At 41.9% G+C, this 12,922-nt stretch overlaps 1 protein-coding gene across 1 annotated transcript in view; it reads right to left on the bottom strand.

Moving 5' to 3' along the window:
* Nucleotides 1-11,679, bottom strand: part of LOC134944781 (dipeptidyl peptidase 4-like) — a 203,694-nt gene extending 192,015 nt beyond the window's left edge. Inside the window, exons 1-2 of the mRNA XM_063933634.1 lie at nucleotides 11,368-11,679; nucleotides 10,722-10,809 (exon numbers count right to left, since the gene is read on the bottom strand). Coding sequence (XP_063789704.1) covers nucleotides 10,722-10,809; nucleotides 11,368-11,373 — 94 coding nt within the window. The 5' untranslated portion in view covers nucleotides 11,374-11,679. The remainder of the gene's footprint in view (nucleotides 1-10,721; nucleotides 10,810-11,367) is intronic.
* Between the last annotated feature and the right edge of the window lie 1,243 nt (nucleotides 11,680-12,922).

The raw sequence follows: 12,922 nt of genomic DNA, 5'->3' as shown, positions 1-12,922 counted from the left end.
AATACTGCATAGTCTGTGTTCTATAAAGTGTTGTTTATTATGACACTAACTAAACCACACCCATTTTTTTACTAAAACACCTTTCAGACAGCACAAATAACTCGGTATTGACCCGGCAATGATGCAGGTCGCTGTGTGGACTGGAAGGGTCACTCCCGAATTCTCAGGTCACCTGGCCCGGTAATTCAACCCAAGAATAAGAAAGGGTTATTCCCGGGTTAGGTGCAATGTGAACGGGTTACCTGGGTCGATGCAACCCGGTACCCATTCACAGCATAGGGAGAGGCGGCACAGAGATGATCTCATCTCCCAGCACCGCCTCCGCAACCACCTCCGATGCCTCAGCGGTCCCCGTACCTGATGGCAACCCTACCTGGCAAAGTGCTTTTCAGAATCACGGCACCCACAAGTATCAGAATTTTTTCACGGGAACCCCTAGGCCAATAGTTTCTTATTGAAAAATTTAGAAAGAAATATTAAATTAGGCCAATTGTGTTATATTTTATGAGTGACAGCCATCAGCACTGGTTTTGGCTATTACATTAACCATAAATAATTTGAATTGGTGCTGGACCACCAATCCAAGGCACCCATGCAAGTGCCATAGGGCACCCCAGGGTGCCACGGCACAGTTTGAGAAACAATGACTTATACTGTTGTTATCCTATACACTACATATTTTACAATACTGTCCTACAAACACTGAAAGCACCATCACCACTTATACAAATATTATTTCAAACTGTTCTCCATGAGACTCTGCGGCATATGCATTAAAGCTTGGAGAGAGATAACATGTAGAGAGCTAAAGTACCAAAAGACAGAATCTGTTTGGTGCTTTATCTCTCTCCAATCTTTGATACATATGCCGCGCCTATCAATACACAACACGATCTACTCCACCACTTTCCAATGCACTACTTCTATTACAATTGCAGACACTATCATTAGAAGACTATGCACAATCCATGCTAGTGAGTTTGCAAACACCATCGCTAATGACAAATATGATCAGATTCATTGCTCAGAAGAAGTGTTATGAAACAGCTGGTGAGGTCTGTCTGTCCTTGGGCTTCTTCCAGATTATTCTCCTTATTCCTCTGTCCTTTCTGATGGCAAACAATTCTCTTATATCAGGCCAAAAATAGATTAATTATTTTTATATCTCAGTATTGAAAGATATTAAAGATGAAGATTATGATATATATACACCAGCTGTGATTCTATTCCTGGGAAACAAGTAAGAATTTAGCTTCATTTTCAGAGATTACCATAAATGCTGTATTTGAATTAATATATGGAATGGTCAACAAAATTTTAAAGAATTCAATTGATCTAAGGTGTTCTGGACGCCCAGGTGATAGGTTATGTCGACAGTCAAAAATAAATAAATAGCTGCTTTAAATTCCTGGCTGGAATTTTGAAAGTCCTATACATTCAGAAGCTACATCAGTTGCACACCTTATTCACAGGAACATTTGCTTGTTGCAGTGGCAAAGTTGTGCTCCTCCTCTTGGAAGCATAGACAGGTGTGGTATAACATATCAACAATGTCATGGTCGAAATGGTTGAAATGCCTTAGGTAAATAGGGACAAAAAGGTCGACAGATACAAAAGGTCAACACAATAGTGGTCGACGTGTTTTTTGGGCCACCATCAGTACAACTGTAGACCATCATGGGCTCGGTTCGCTCACCATGGTTTACTATTCCCAATAGATGTCCACGTGGATTGTAAATCATGTAAATGTTGGGAAAATATGTGAGAAACCCAAAAAATGTGTTGACCGTTTGTGTGTTGACCTTTTCAACTTGTGAAATTTACCTGTTGATCTTTCATCTGTCGACCTTTTGTACCTGTCGACCATAGTATATCAACCAATACATTGTCAATCTATCATCTGGATACCAGCATAGATGGAAGGAGGAATAGGAATTGTATGAGGTACATCATTGTCATAAAGTGCTAATAAATGGGTGCAGGGCCAGATTAAGGGTCCCATGGGATGCAGGCTGAAAATAACCAAGGGCCTATTGTAAGAAGTGAAGGGGGTGTGACTAGTGCTGTGTGGGAGTGGCCAGTTCCATATGGGCATGTATACCCCTAAAGGGCCATACACACTGGCAGATCCGCCGCCGAGCAGCCCGACGGCGGATATGGTCGACCCGGCGGCGGGGGGGACGGTGATGTGGGGAGTGTGAAGTTTCTTCACCCCCCCCCCCCCATCACCCAGCTCCATAGCAGTGCATGCAAATATGGACGAGATCGTCCATATTGGCCTGCATGCACAAGTGACGGGGCACCAACGATGAACGAGCGCGGGGCCGCGCATCGTTCATCATTGCCGCCTCCCCACTGAAAGATATGAATGGTATCTCATTCATTAATGAACGAGATTGTATATTTCTTTCAGTAATATCGCCCAGTGTGTACGACTTATCAGACTATCAGACTCAATGTCTCCCTAGATACATAAAAATAGAAAAATTGCATCAACACAAAATTTTCAGAGTATGACAGCAGGATCACGTACATCTTCAGATGGCATTAGTTACTACACCTATGGGAAGGAGGTGGAGGTTTGAGAAAATGGAACCAATCATATTTCTCCAAACCTGTTCACCTCCTTCTGCTAGATGTTGGTCAATCTAGAATGTTTTTAGATACACTTACAAGGCAAGGTTTTGACTTGTAGGTGATTTCCCCTTTAAAAAGCCTCTGAGATTGTCCAGCATCCCGCACCTCCAGCAAACTCGGACCCTATTACATCTGTCCCGAACACTGCAGAGTCATACTGCAGTGCTAAGTTTCACCGCTAATAAAGTAACAGTGATGGATTACTCCAGTGAATTTGACACAGTGAGTTGGACACTTACATATCCATCGCTACCCCGCCCCCAATAATTAATATGATAAATAGGCCCCTAAGTCACTAGAATATCTCTATGCTGTATTAGACAATAGAATACCCTTTATGCTGTACCCAGGACTGCCATCAGAAGTTGTGGGACCCGGGACTGGCAAAATAGGAAGCCCCCCCCCAAAAAAAAAAAAAAAAAATTAAAAATAAATATTGTGTGTATATATATATATATATATATATATATATATATATAATTATTATTATTATTATTATTATTATTACCAGTTATTTATATAGAGAACACATATTACACAGCACTTTACAGAGAATATTTGGCCATTCACATCAGTCCATGCCCCAGTGGAGTTTACAATCTATATTCCCTACCACATGTACACGCACACACATTCATGCTAGGGTTTATTTTCTTGGATCCAATTAACCTACCAGTATTTTTTTGGTTTGTAGGAGGAAACTGGAGTACCCGGAAGAGAACACAGGCAGGTACAGGGAGAATACAGGGAGAATATACAAACTCCACACAGTTAGGGCCATGGTGGGAAATGAACCCATGACCTCAGCCTGTGAGGCAGTAATGCTAATCATTATTCCATCTGTACTGCCCCTGTCCTGTACACATACTCTGAGCAACACTATATTATGCCTCACAAAGTAATGCCCCTTGCAGCATAATAAGCCCCCACAGTAATGCACCTGACACAATATTACACCCCCACAGTTATGCCCCTATCACCATATTATGTCCCACACTATAATGCCCCTGACACCATACTATGCCCCACAGTTATGCCCCTGTCACCATATTATGTCCCTGTACCAGCTTCAAGGGGTTTTGCTCATTGTCAGGGGTTCTGCACGTTGTCAGGGGTCTTGCTCATTGTCAGAGGAATGGCCACCGCGGATATACTGTCCCGGCAGGGGCCACCTGACCCTTTCAATCTTTTGAAAATATCCCTCCCAAAATGGCCACTCCATCATCTAGCATTTAAAATTAAAACTTTCTCCTCTGAGGTGGGGCCATTTTGGGAGGCATATTTGCAATACTAAGAGCGGGGAGCATCTCAGTGGTGGGCAGCAGTGGGTGGTGGTGGTAGGTGGCAATGGGCAGCATGCAGCCCAGGCCCTCCACTCTTTGTCAGATCAGTTGGGCACAGTTGTGGCCCCAGCACCCCCCTGATTGTGGCTCTGACTGCACCAATCAATAGACTGCTCTCTGTGCTGCATCATTCACTATAATGCTCTCTTTGCTGTATCAGACAGTAGAATGCCAGAGTCTACAGCACTGCCAGAGAGAAGGGGGACGATCAGAGCCTGCACATGGGCCTCCAACTCTCTAAAGTGCCTATGAAGTGCCTCTGGTATACACCATGCAATGGTGTGACACAGCAAGATAATGTAACAATCTGCAGTACACAATGCACAATCTGCTGTATGACAGCGCAATGTATCGTTACATGCTGCATGTAACTACACCACGTGTCGGCTGTGGAATCATACCATTAGATGTGCAGCACATCCAATCAGACGATTCAATGAACGATGGCCGGGAACACACACTATACAATGTATATGATATATCATTCCAATCTGCGCCGGAACAATATATTGCACAATAAATCTTACAGTGCACTCCCAGCTTTATACTAAAGGCCCGTACACACTGGCCGATATATCGGCCGTTCTCTTGAATGGCCGATATATCGCGGGTCCGTCGGCCAGTGTGTACCGCCCCGCAGCACAGCCGACAGCCAATATATCTACCAATATATTGGCGCGTCGCTGTGTGCGTACGGGGCGGTCGGCTGGCGGTGATTGGCAGCTGAACTGTTCATGACGTCAGTCCCCGATGGATCGGGCAGTGTGTATGCTCAACACATTGCCCGATCCGTCCATAGATATATCTGCCGATCAATTGATCGGCAGATATATCTTCCAGTGTGTAACCACCTTTACTGTAGGATCTGCTCGATGATGTAAAGCAGAAAAGTAAAACTTCTTTATTAAATCAATAAAGTACCCGGATAAGTTAGCCAATGATCTTCACTATCCAAAGCAATGAGATAACATGGAAAAAGACAAGATTCTTCCCATTTTTATTTTCTCAAAAAAAGTCAGGTTTATCTGTAATGATTGGCAGAGGAATTATAAAACTGCAGCCAGAAGACTTTGACAGCAAAATATGTATATCTCATTATAATATTATTGTTAATTTAGAAATTTGGAAGGGAGGGAACCTGGATTTATTGAGAAGCTCCTGTCTACCCATTATACACATACCAGCATGACATTCAATTAACCCCTAATGTATGAAAAAGTGTTTCTAGCATCTCAGTAGCTAGTTGCAACCCTAATTAAAGAGCTGTTACTGAGTGATAAAGCGTCTGCTGAAAAAAGAACTTAATGATGTTTTTAATTGTTATACTTATGAATGGTCTAGCTATTTGCCTAACAAATACTTGAGGAGCTTTAACCCAGTGGGACTGAATTACCAACAGTGCAGTGCAGATCATGCCTCAGCTCACACTGCCAGAGAACTCAGCCCATCCACTCAGTAGAGCTTTATAGAGCTCTGCTGAAGAAAACTGGATAGATTACAATACGTTTGCTGCTATAGCCCTGAAGCAAAGGTGAGTTGATAGCCATTTATTGGCCCCCAAACTCAGGTAATTTGAGGTATACAGAGTGAGTAAGTGTGGAGCAGTGACAGTGGGGGCCACTGCACATGCACAGCTGCTGCAGCTCCTCCTCCCATGGGCATTAGCAGAGTCCAGCAGGCTGAGCCTGCACTGACTGACTCCCTGCAGCAGGCCCAGGCTTCAATATCTGCAAAGTCCGGGCAGGGTGAGTGCTGTGCAGGGGGTGCGAGGACGGTTGGAGTGTAATAATGTGTGGCATAATGTGTAACGGGCATTATTGTATGGCATTAAGTGTATGAGGGCATTATTAATGTGTGACATAATGTGTAAGCGGCCTTACTGTTTGAGGGCATTACTAATGTGTGGCATAATGTGTAAGGGGCATTACTGTGTGGTATTATGTGTGTAAGGTGCTCTACTGTGTGGTGTAATGTGTACAAAGGGCACTACTGTGTGGTGTTATATGAATAAGGAGTACTATGGTGTGGTGTAATGTGAATAAGGATCAATACAATGGGGTGCAATGTAAATAAGGAGCAATACTGTGTGGTGTGGTGTGATGTAAATAAGGGGCACTACTATGAGGTGTAACGTGAATAAGGGATACAATCATGTGATATAACGTGAATAAGATGTAATTTAAATTGGGGGTACTATTCTGTGGCTACCTTCTTTTTTGGAATACGCACCTCTCTATTTCAAGTATAGGGGGTAGGGGCAGCTCTGTCTGGGAGGCAGACAATTTGATTTTGAAATCATCTGTTTTACAGTACCTGTATCCTTGAAATATTTAACATATTAGCACAAATGATCTTTCGGTTTCATTTTATTTACTATTTTAGTACAATCTTATTCACTAGGTCCTTTCTAACATGAATTATAGTTGTTGATAAAGGTTATAAAAATGTGTTCAGAAATAATTAAGGTGAAAAGTGCACTGCAAAGCAAAAAGAAAATGTAAGTCTTCCGCAAAGCATTTATGAACTTTGGTCGAACTTCAACAATCAGATTGGAATGAAAACAAGTTGTAGGTCAATTGGATCTGCTTTGCCTCTCCTACATGAAATGTGCAGTGTACTATTAAGATACCAACAATTTATGAAGAACATTGTATTTAACTAATCCTTAATCGCCCTAATTAGATTGCACTTGATAAGCATCTTTGTTATGTTTATTGTCCTGTTAGTTTATGCAGTTTGAATAATTAAATGTTCATACTAAAACCATTACGACAGAAAACGACAAAGTACAGTATGGCCTTCTCAGTGGTAAAGCAAGTAAATGACTGCTTCATAAATCTTCTAATCTAATAGAACAGTCATATAATAACATATTGTGCAACATACAATTCAACACTCAGGTCAAAATAAACCCTGCCAGCAATTTGCTCAGTTCATAAAATCACACCCAGTCCAGCTAAAATTAGGATTACTGGAAGGTATGTACAGCACAGTATTAACGCCATAATATTAGAGCAAGATTGTCCATTAGGCAACCTACATTCCTCATTGCCTTGGTCTCAGGGGCCAAAATCAGCTTCCTGCTTACGGCCCAATGGGTCTTATTCAGCCTATGCATAATACTTCTAGGACAAAACAACACAACACATCATAAAAGGGCAGTGGTGCATAATGGGGGCAGGGTTTGCAGTTGACAAGCTCCTATGAGTCCAGGGTACTCTAAGCCGTAGACCCTTCACCAAGGACTGACCACTGTGCTTGCCTGTGTTTCACACTGGCTCTTTAGGCATTTTCCCTGGACCCCTAAAGGAAGCAATTGTTAGACCGCTTTTTAAAAAACCTAATTTAGATCCCGACTGCATGACCAACTACAGACCGGTATCAAACCTTCCTTTCCTAGGAAAGGTTATTGAGAAAGTGGTTGCAAATCAACTGGAAACCCGCCTGACAACCCATGATATTTATGATCCATTTCAATCAGGATTCAGGAGAAGACATAGTACTGAAACAGCCCTGGTGTGCGTGTTAAATGATCTTCTGATGGCAAAAGACAGAGGTGACTGTTCAATATTAATCCTTCTAAATCTCTCGGCAGCATTTGATACTGTGGACCATGGGCTTCTGATTGAGCGACTGACACATTTCTGTGGTCTGGATGGCACAGTCCTAAGCTGGTTCAAATCATTTCTCACAGGCAGGTCACAGAGAGTATCGTCTGGATTATACTCATCACCACCAGTGCCATTGCCATGTGGTGTCCCACAAGGTTCTATACTATCCCCCATGCTTTTTGCAGTATACATGCTCCCATTGGGCAAAATAATCAGGCGCCATGGCCTGGTCTACCACTGCTATGCAGATGATACACAACTGTACTTGTCCTTTGCTCCGGGCACTGATAACCCAATAGCAACCCTAAATAGCTGTCTAGCTGAACTACAGGAGTGGATGAGTGCCAGTTGGCTGCGACTGAACCCGGATAAAACAGAGGTCCTTATGATATGACCGCAACATCAAAGGACAAGACTGCAGCATAGCCAACCAACTGGACTTACACTCGGGGATTCAGAATTACAGACCAGTGATCGTGTGCAGAATCTTGGAGTTGTCCTGGATGGTGGCTTGACACTTAAACATCAGATATCAGCCACAATCAAATCCTCATTCTTTCACCTGAGGAACATAGCCAGAATCAAGCCAAAAGTCATACATGCATTTGTATCATCTCGATTAGACTACTGTAATGCCCTCTACCTTGGTCTACCAGCAAAAGAATTGCAACGCTTACAGCTGGTGCAAAACACAGCTGCCAGGCTGTTAACCAACCAGCCCCGTTCTAGCCACATAACACCCATCCTCTACTCCCTTCACTGGCTGCCTGTAAGATGGCGAATCATCTTCAAGATTGGCTTACTGAGTTTCAAAGCATTACATGACCAAGGCCCAAGGTACCTGAAACAGCTTCTGACCCCATACTGCCCCACTCGATTACTGCGATCTGTAGATGAAGGACTTTTAGCAGTACCTAGAATCTACTGTAATTCATCTGGGGGTCGAGCTTTTAGTCATGCGGCTCCGACTCTATGGAACTCACTTCCCCACACAGTGCGAGAGGCCCCAACTATAGAAGCCTTCAAAAGTAGACTCAAGACTTTCCTGTTTACTCAAGCATTTCCATAATGTCCCTTTTAGTATCTTCATGCTTCTGTATTTTATGAAAATGTACTTCATTATTTTCTGTACTATATTATGCTATGTATCTGTTAAGCACCTTGAGTCCTATTGGAGAAAGAGCGCTATATAAATAAAATTATTATTATTATTATTATTATTATTATTATTATTATTTATTATTATTATTATGCTCATCCCATCTGCGCCATCATTCTAGTGCAGTGTTTTTCAACCACTGTGCCGTGGCACACTAGTGTGCCCTGGGCAGTCTCCAAGTGTGCCGTCATAGAAGCAGAGCCAGGCGGTCAGTGTTTTGCCTCAACTGAGGCCCTGGGACGATCAATACTGGTGGGTTTAGTGGTTGCAGAACCAGGTCTAACTTTGGGCCCAGGCAGTGTTGGGCTCTTCTGGCTTTCTCAGATGTGGCTCAGGCATTACCTATAGAGAAGCTGCGACATGACATCCTAGGACACGCAACTGCACTATGCATCACCATTATATTTAAGTTTGCCTCTGCAATATTTAGATCTTGTTCAGTGTGCCGCGAGTTGTAAAAGGTTGAAAATCTCTGTTCTAGTGATATTTTAAAAAAAATGGCACAGAAAAGTAGCTAACAAAGACCAAACTGTACCAGAGCGTTTGCCCTTTTCTGCACGTGCACCATGTATTATTGGTGTGATGGAACACTGCATGGGCAGGAATGCTGGAATAGGATGGTGGGGGGGGGGGGAGGCACTTCACACAGGCAATAAGTTCTTAAAATGCCCTTGTTGGATACTTGGAACATGTATTCAGCCATGTTTTCATTTCTTATTTAAGGGTGTCATGGGATTTTGTTTAATCAAATAGGAATACATGTAAATTACAAATGAATCCTATACGTTTTTCATGTACTTAGACGACAAATGTAATTACACTGTAAATTAGTAACAGGTTTGTCCCTTTAAAAACTAGCAGAATGAGGTCATTATGTTTTTACCTGGAGACCTATGAATAGAGGGAAATTTACAACAAATCAAGATGTACTGTAGTCAAAAGGTATTGTTGACACCACAATGCCAACAGTCACGATGTCAACATGATTAAAATGGCAACATGTAACATGTCAACAATCTCAGAATGTCGACAGGTGAAATGTGCACATTGTCAAAATTTCGACGTTATAGTTAGGCTGCAGGCAGGAGTGTTAAGGTTGGGCTGCGTGGTGGGATTAGGGTTAGGCACTAGAGGGGGTGTGTAGGGATAGGGTTAGGTATTAGTGCTAGGGAAGAAATACTCACCGGAAAGCTGGAGGACCACAGCTATGACCTGAAAGTGACAGACAAATTACTGCCGGGACCAGGAAGACACCACTGGAGCCGTAGCCGCGGTCAGGAACAGGTAAGTCCAGCTTAGCCACCAGGAACGATATGTTGACATTCTAACATCTAGACATTATATTGGTGTCTACATGATGAATGGCGCTATATCATTCAACACCCTAATTTTACACTCTACAAAGCTGATGTAAAGTTGAACGCAAGTTATAAATAACTGCTTCCACTTTACGTGCACAGAAGCAAATGCGTATAGTCATCTGCATGGCTGAGTTGTATACATCTTGGGAAGTAGACTGTCCTTATCAGTACACTTGGTTTGATACCCATCATTATCAATAGTGTGCACTTGCATCAGCCCTATAATTGGCGCATACGATACTCCTGGAAAGAGGCATGGTTACAATTCTGTCAACACGCCCTCTATGAACATCGCCAACATGATATCACCCTGTCATAGCACAGCTATGCCCCTTCAGTCGTGAGTGGTGATGTGACTGGAATGCATACAATAAAAATTGCGCACTCTGCAAACTGGCGTATGCTAAATTCTGCACCAGCATCCTAGTATATTGCAGCCTAAGGATATCACCCAAATGGTATCAAATACAAAATCAAGTTTAAATCTGATATAGCACGCACACAAGAAAACATATTTACCTATTACCTACTGGACATTAGGAGCTGCCTACACAAACAGTCCTTGTACGGCTTTCCCGTGACACTTTCCAAGTACATCTGTCAGTCTTACCTTTAGTTGCCAGCAGTGCCACAGGAACAGCAATAGCAATAATTACGACTGCCCCCACCAGCAGACCGATCAGCCACTTCACCCATGCCTGCAAAACACAAGGGCTCAGTCGCAATTTGAGATAATCAGCAGACAATGGTCACATTTGGCAATACTTTTCAAGCAGAACCTCTGAAGTAACAGAAAGTTTCAGTGATGCAACACTCTCTTGTCATCACCACTAAAAGTGCTAATCTTCACTTTGCTTAACTCAGTGGTCCCCAAACTCAGTCCTCTAGGCACCCTAACAGTCCAGGTTTTAAGGATATCCAGGACAGAGCACAGACGATTAAATTGACTGAGGTACTAATTTAGTCACCTGTGCTCAAGCATTGTTATCCTTAAAACGTTAACCATTAGGGTGCCTTGAGGATATAGTTTGGGAACCTCTGGCTTAATCCTTAAATAAAGTTTAGTCAAGCTGCTGTGGAACTAGAAGTCCCAACGACCACTGGCTGGCAGACGACAATGTTCTTGTATTTCCACAACAGCTGGAGATCCACAGATTTCCTATCTGTGGTTTAAGGAAAAGTATTGTAAATAAATTAGTTTTAATATTTAAATGTGTTTTTTTTTATTAATTAGTACTGTATGGTATATCACTCACCTTCATGTTTCCTGAGTAGCTTAGAGGAATGTATTCCCCGTCTCCGGGAAGAGTGAGAGCAGTAAAGAAGACAAGCAGAAAAAAAGTTTAAGTATTAGATATCCCGTGATCACTCAAGTCACAGTGTTAACAGCTTCAGTTCAAATAGTTAAACATTAGTGAGGATCAACTTCAGCAGAAGTCAGGTTGGGCTCAATAGTCCTTAGTCCTTGCAGGTAATTCCAGGCAAATTACACCATGATCTGACTCCTAGCAGCTCAGGCATGCATCCAGAGTAAGAGTAGAAAGAGAGGACTGCAATAGAATCAGCTTCAAAACTGTACAGGAAAGAGAGAAAAAGTTTCTGCCAGCTGTTTTGCACTGCAAAGTGGGAGTGTGTGTGTGATCAGTTTATTATGATCAGTTTAAAATAAGGTTTGAGAAAACTTGAATTCCACAGTTAAATTATAGCTAAGTTTATATAAGTGAAGGGTTTAAGAAAGGAACAGAATGTGTGCAAATGCATGCGTATGAGAGGTAAGATCACAAACCTGTCTTTAATAATAACATGTTCACCACATATTGAATTGGTTAATGTAAGAGTTGCTACGTGATCTGCTTGAGCTAACAAGAATAAAGATTTATTTTAGTTTTCATCGTCAACAAATCAAAGGAATTTGATATAATTTATATATTAGGAAAATGTAACAAGTGCATCAGCTTATTAGGAATAGGTGCATCTCTCGATGAAATACCTTAGAAGCAGCAATCCCACATCAAAGATTTTTACCTTTTTAAAGTACAACTTTTTAAGCATGCATGTGAAAGTAAATTTTTGTATCAGTCCTACAAATCATTATCTACTTTCAAAAGCTCTCTGGAGGGAAAACAAGTATGGCGACCAGATACAGACAGTCTGACACACAAACTCAGACTTTCATGTTCTCAGCTTAGTGATGGCAAAGGGGAGAGGAGGAGGGTTTTTTCATGAATATAAATAAACCACAAGATGTATATTATATACTGTGTGTATGTGTACATATATATATATATATATATATACACACTCACACAAATATATACACACACAATATATGTATGTATATATATATATTAGTGTATCTTGGGGGGTGCCTAGTTTCTTACTTGTGATAATTGTTATCAACCTAATCTGTCATATGGTGGCCATTGTCTGCTTGACCACAGGACTAGAGGGACCAGGAGAGAGTACTAAGGATTTCAATAGAGAGTAACCTTGGTGGACCATCATGGGATGTTCAAATAAGGAGTACCAGACAATCAAGCTCTGGAAATCAACCTTCCTCCCAAAACAAACAAGGGAGGCATTTGACTGTTGATATATATAAGGGCAAAAACATTGCAATCAGTTCAATAAAGGCTATTATTAAGTAAAAAGCACGCAGCTCCGGGCTTACAGTGGGTCCCAACAGAAGAGACTTACATGCACTGTATACTCTATACACCCCTGATGAATTCATTACTGATGAAACGCGTTGGTGACACGCAGTCTTCGAGAACACAAAAGCGAACACAAAAACAAGCTCTGCCCCAATCA

Source organism: Pseudophryne corroboree, chromosome 7 (genome assembly GCF_028390025.1).
Source record: "Pseudophryne corroboree isolate aPseCor3 chromosome 7, aPseCor3.hap2, whole genome shotgun sequence".
Taxonomy (NCBI): domain Eukaryota; kingdom Metazoa; phylum Chordata; class Amphibia; order Anura; family Myobatrachidae; genus Pseudophryne; species Pseudophryne corroboree.
This window is presented reverse-complemented; position numbering and strand designations above follow the sequence as displayed.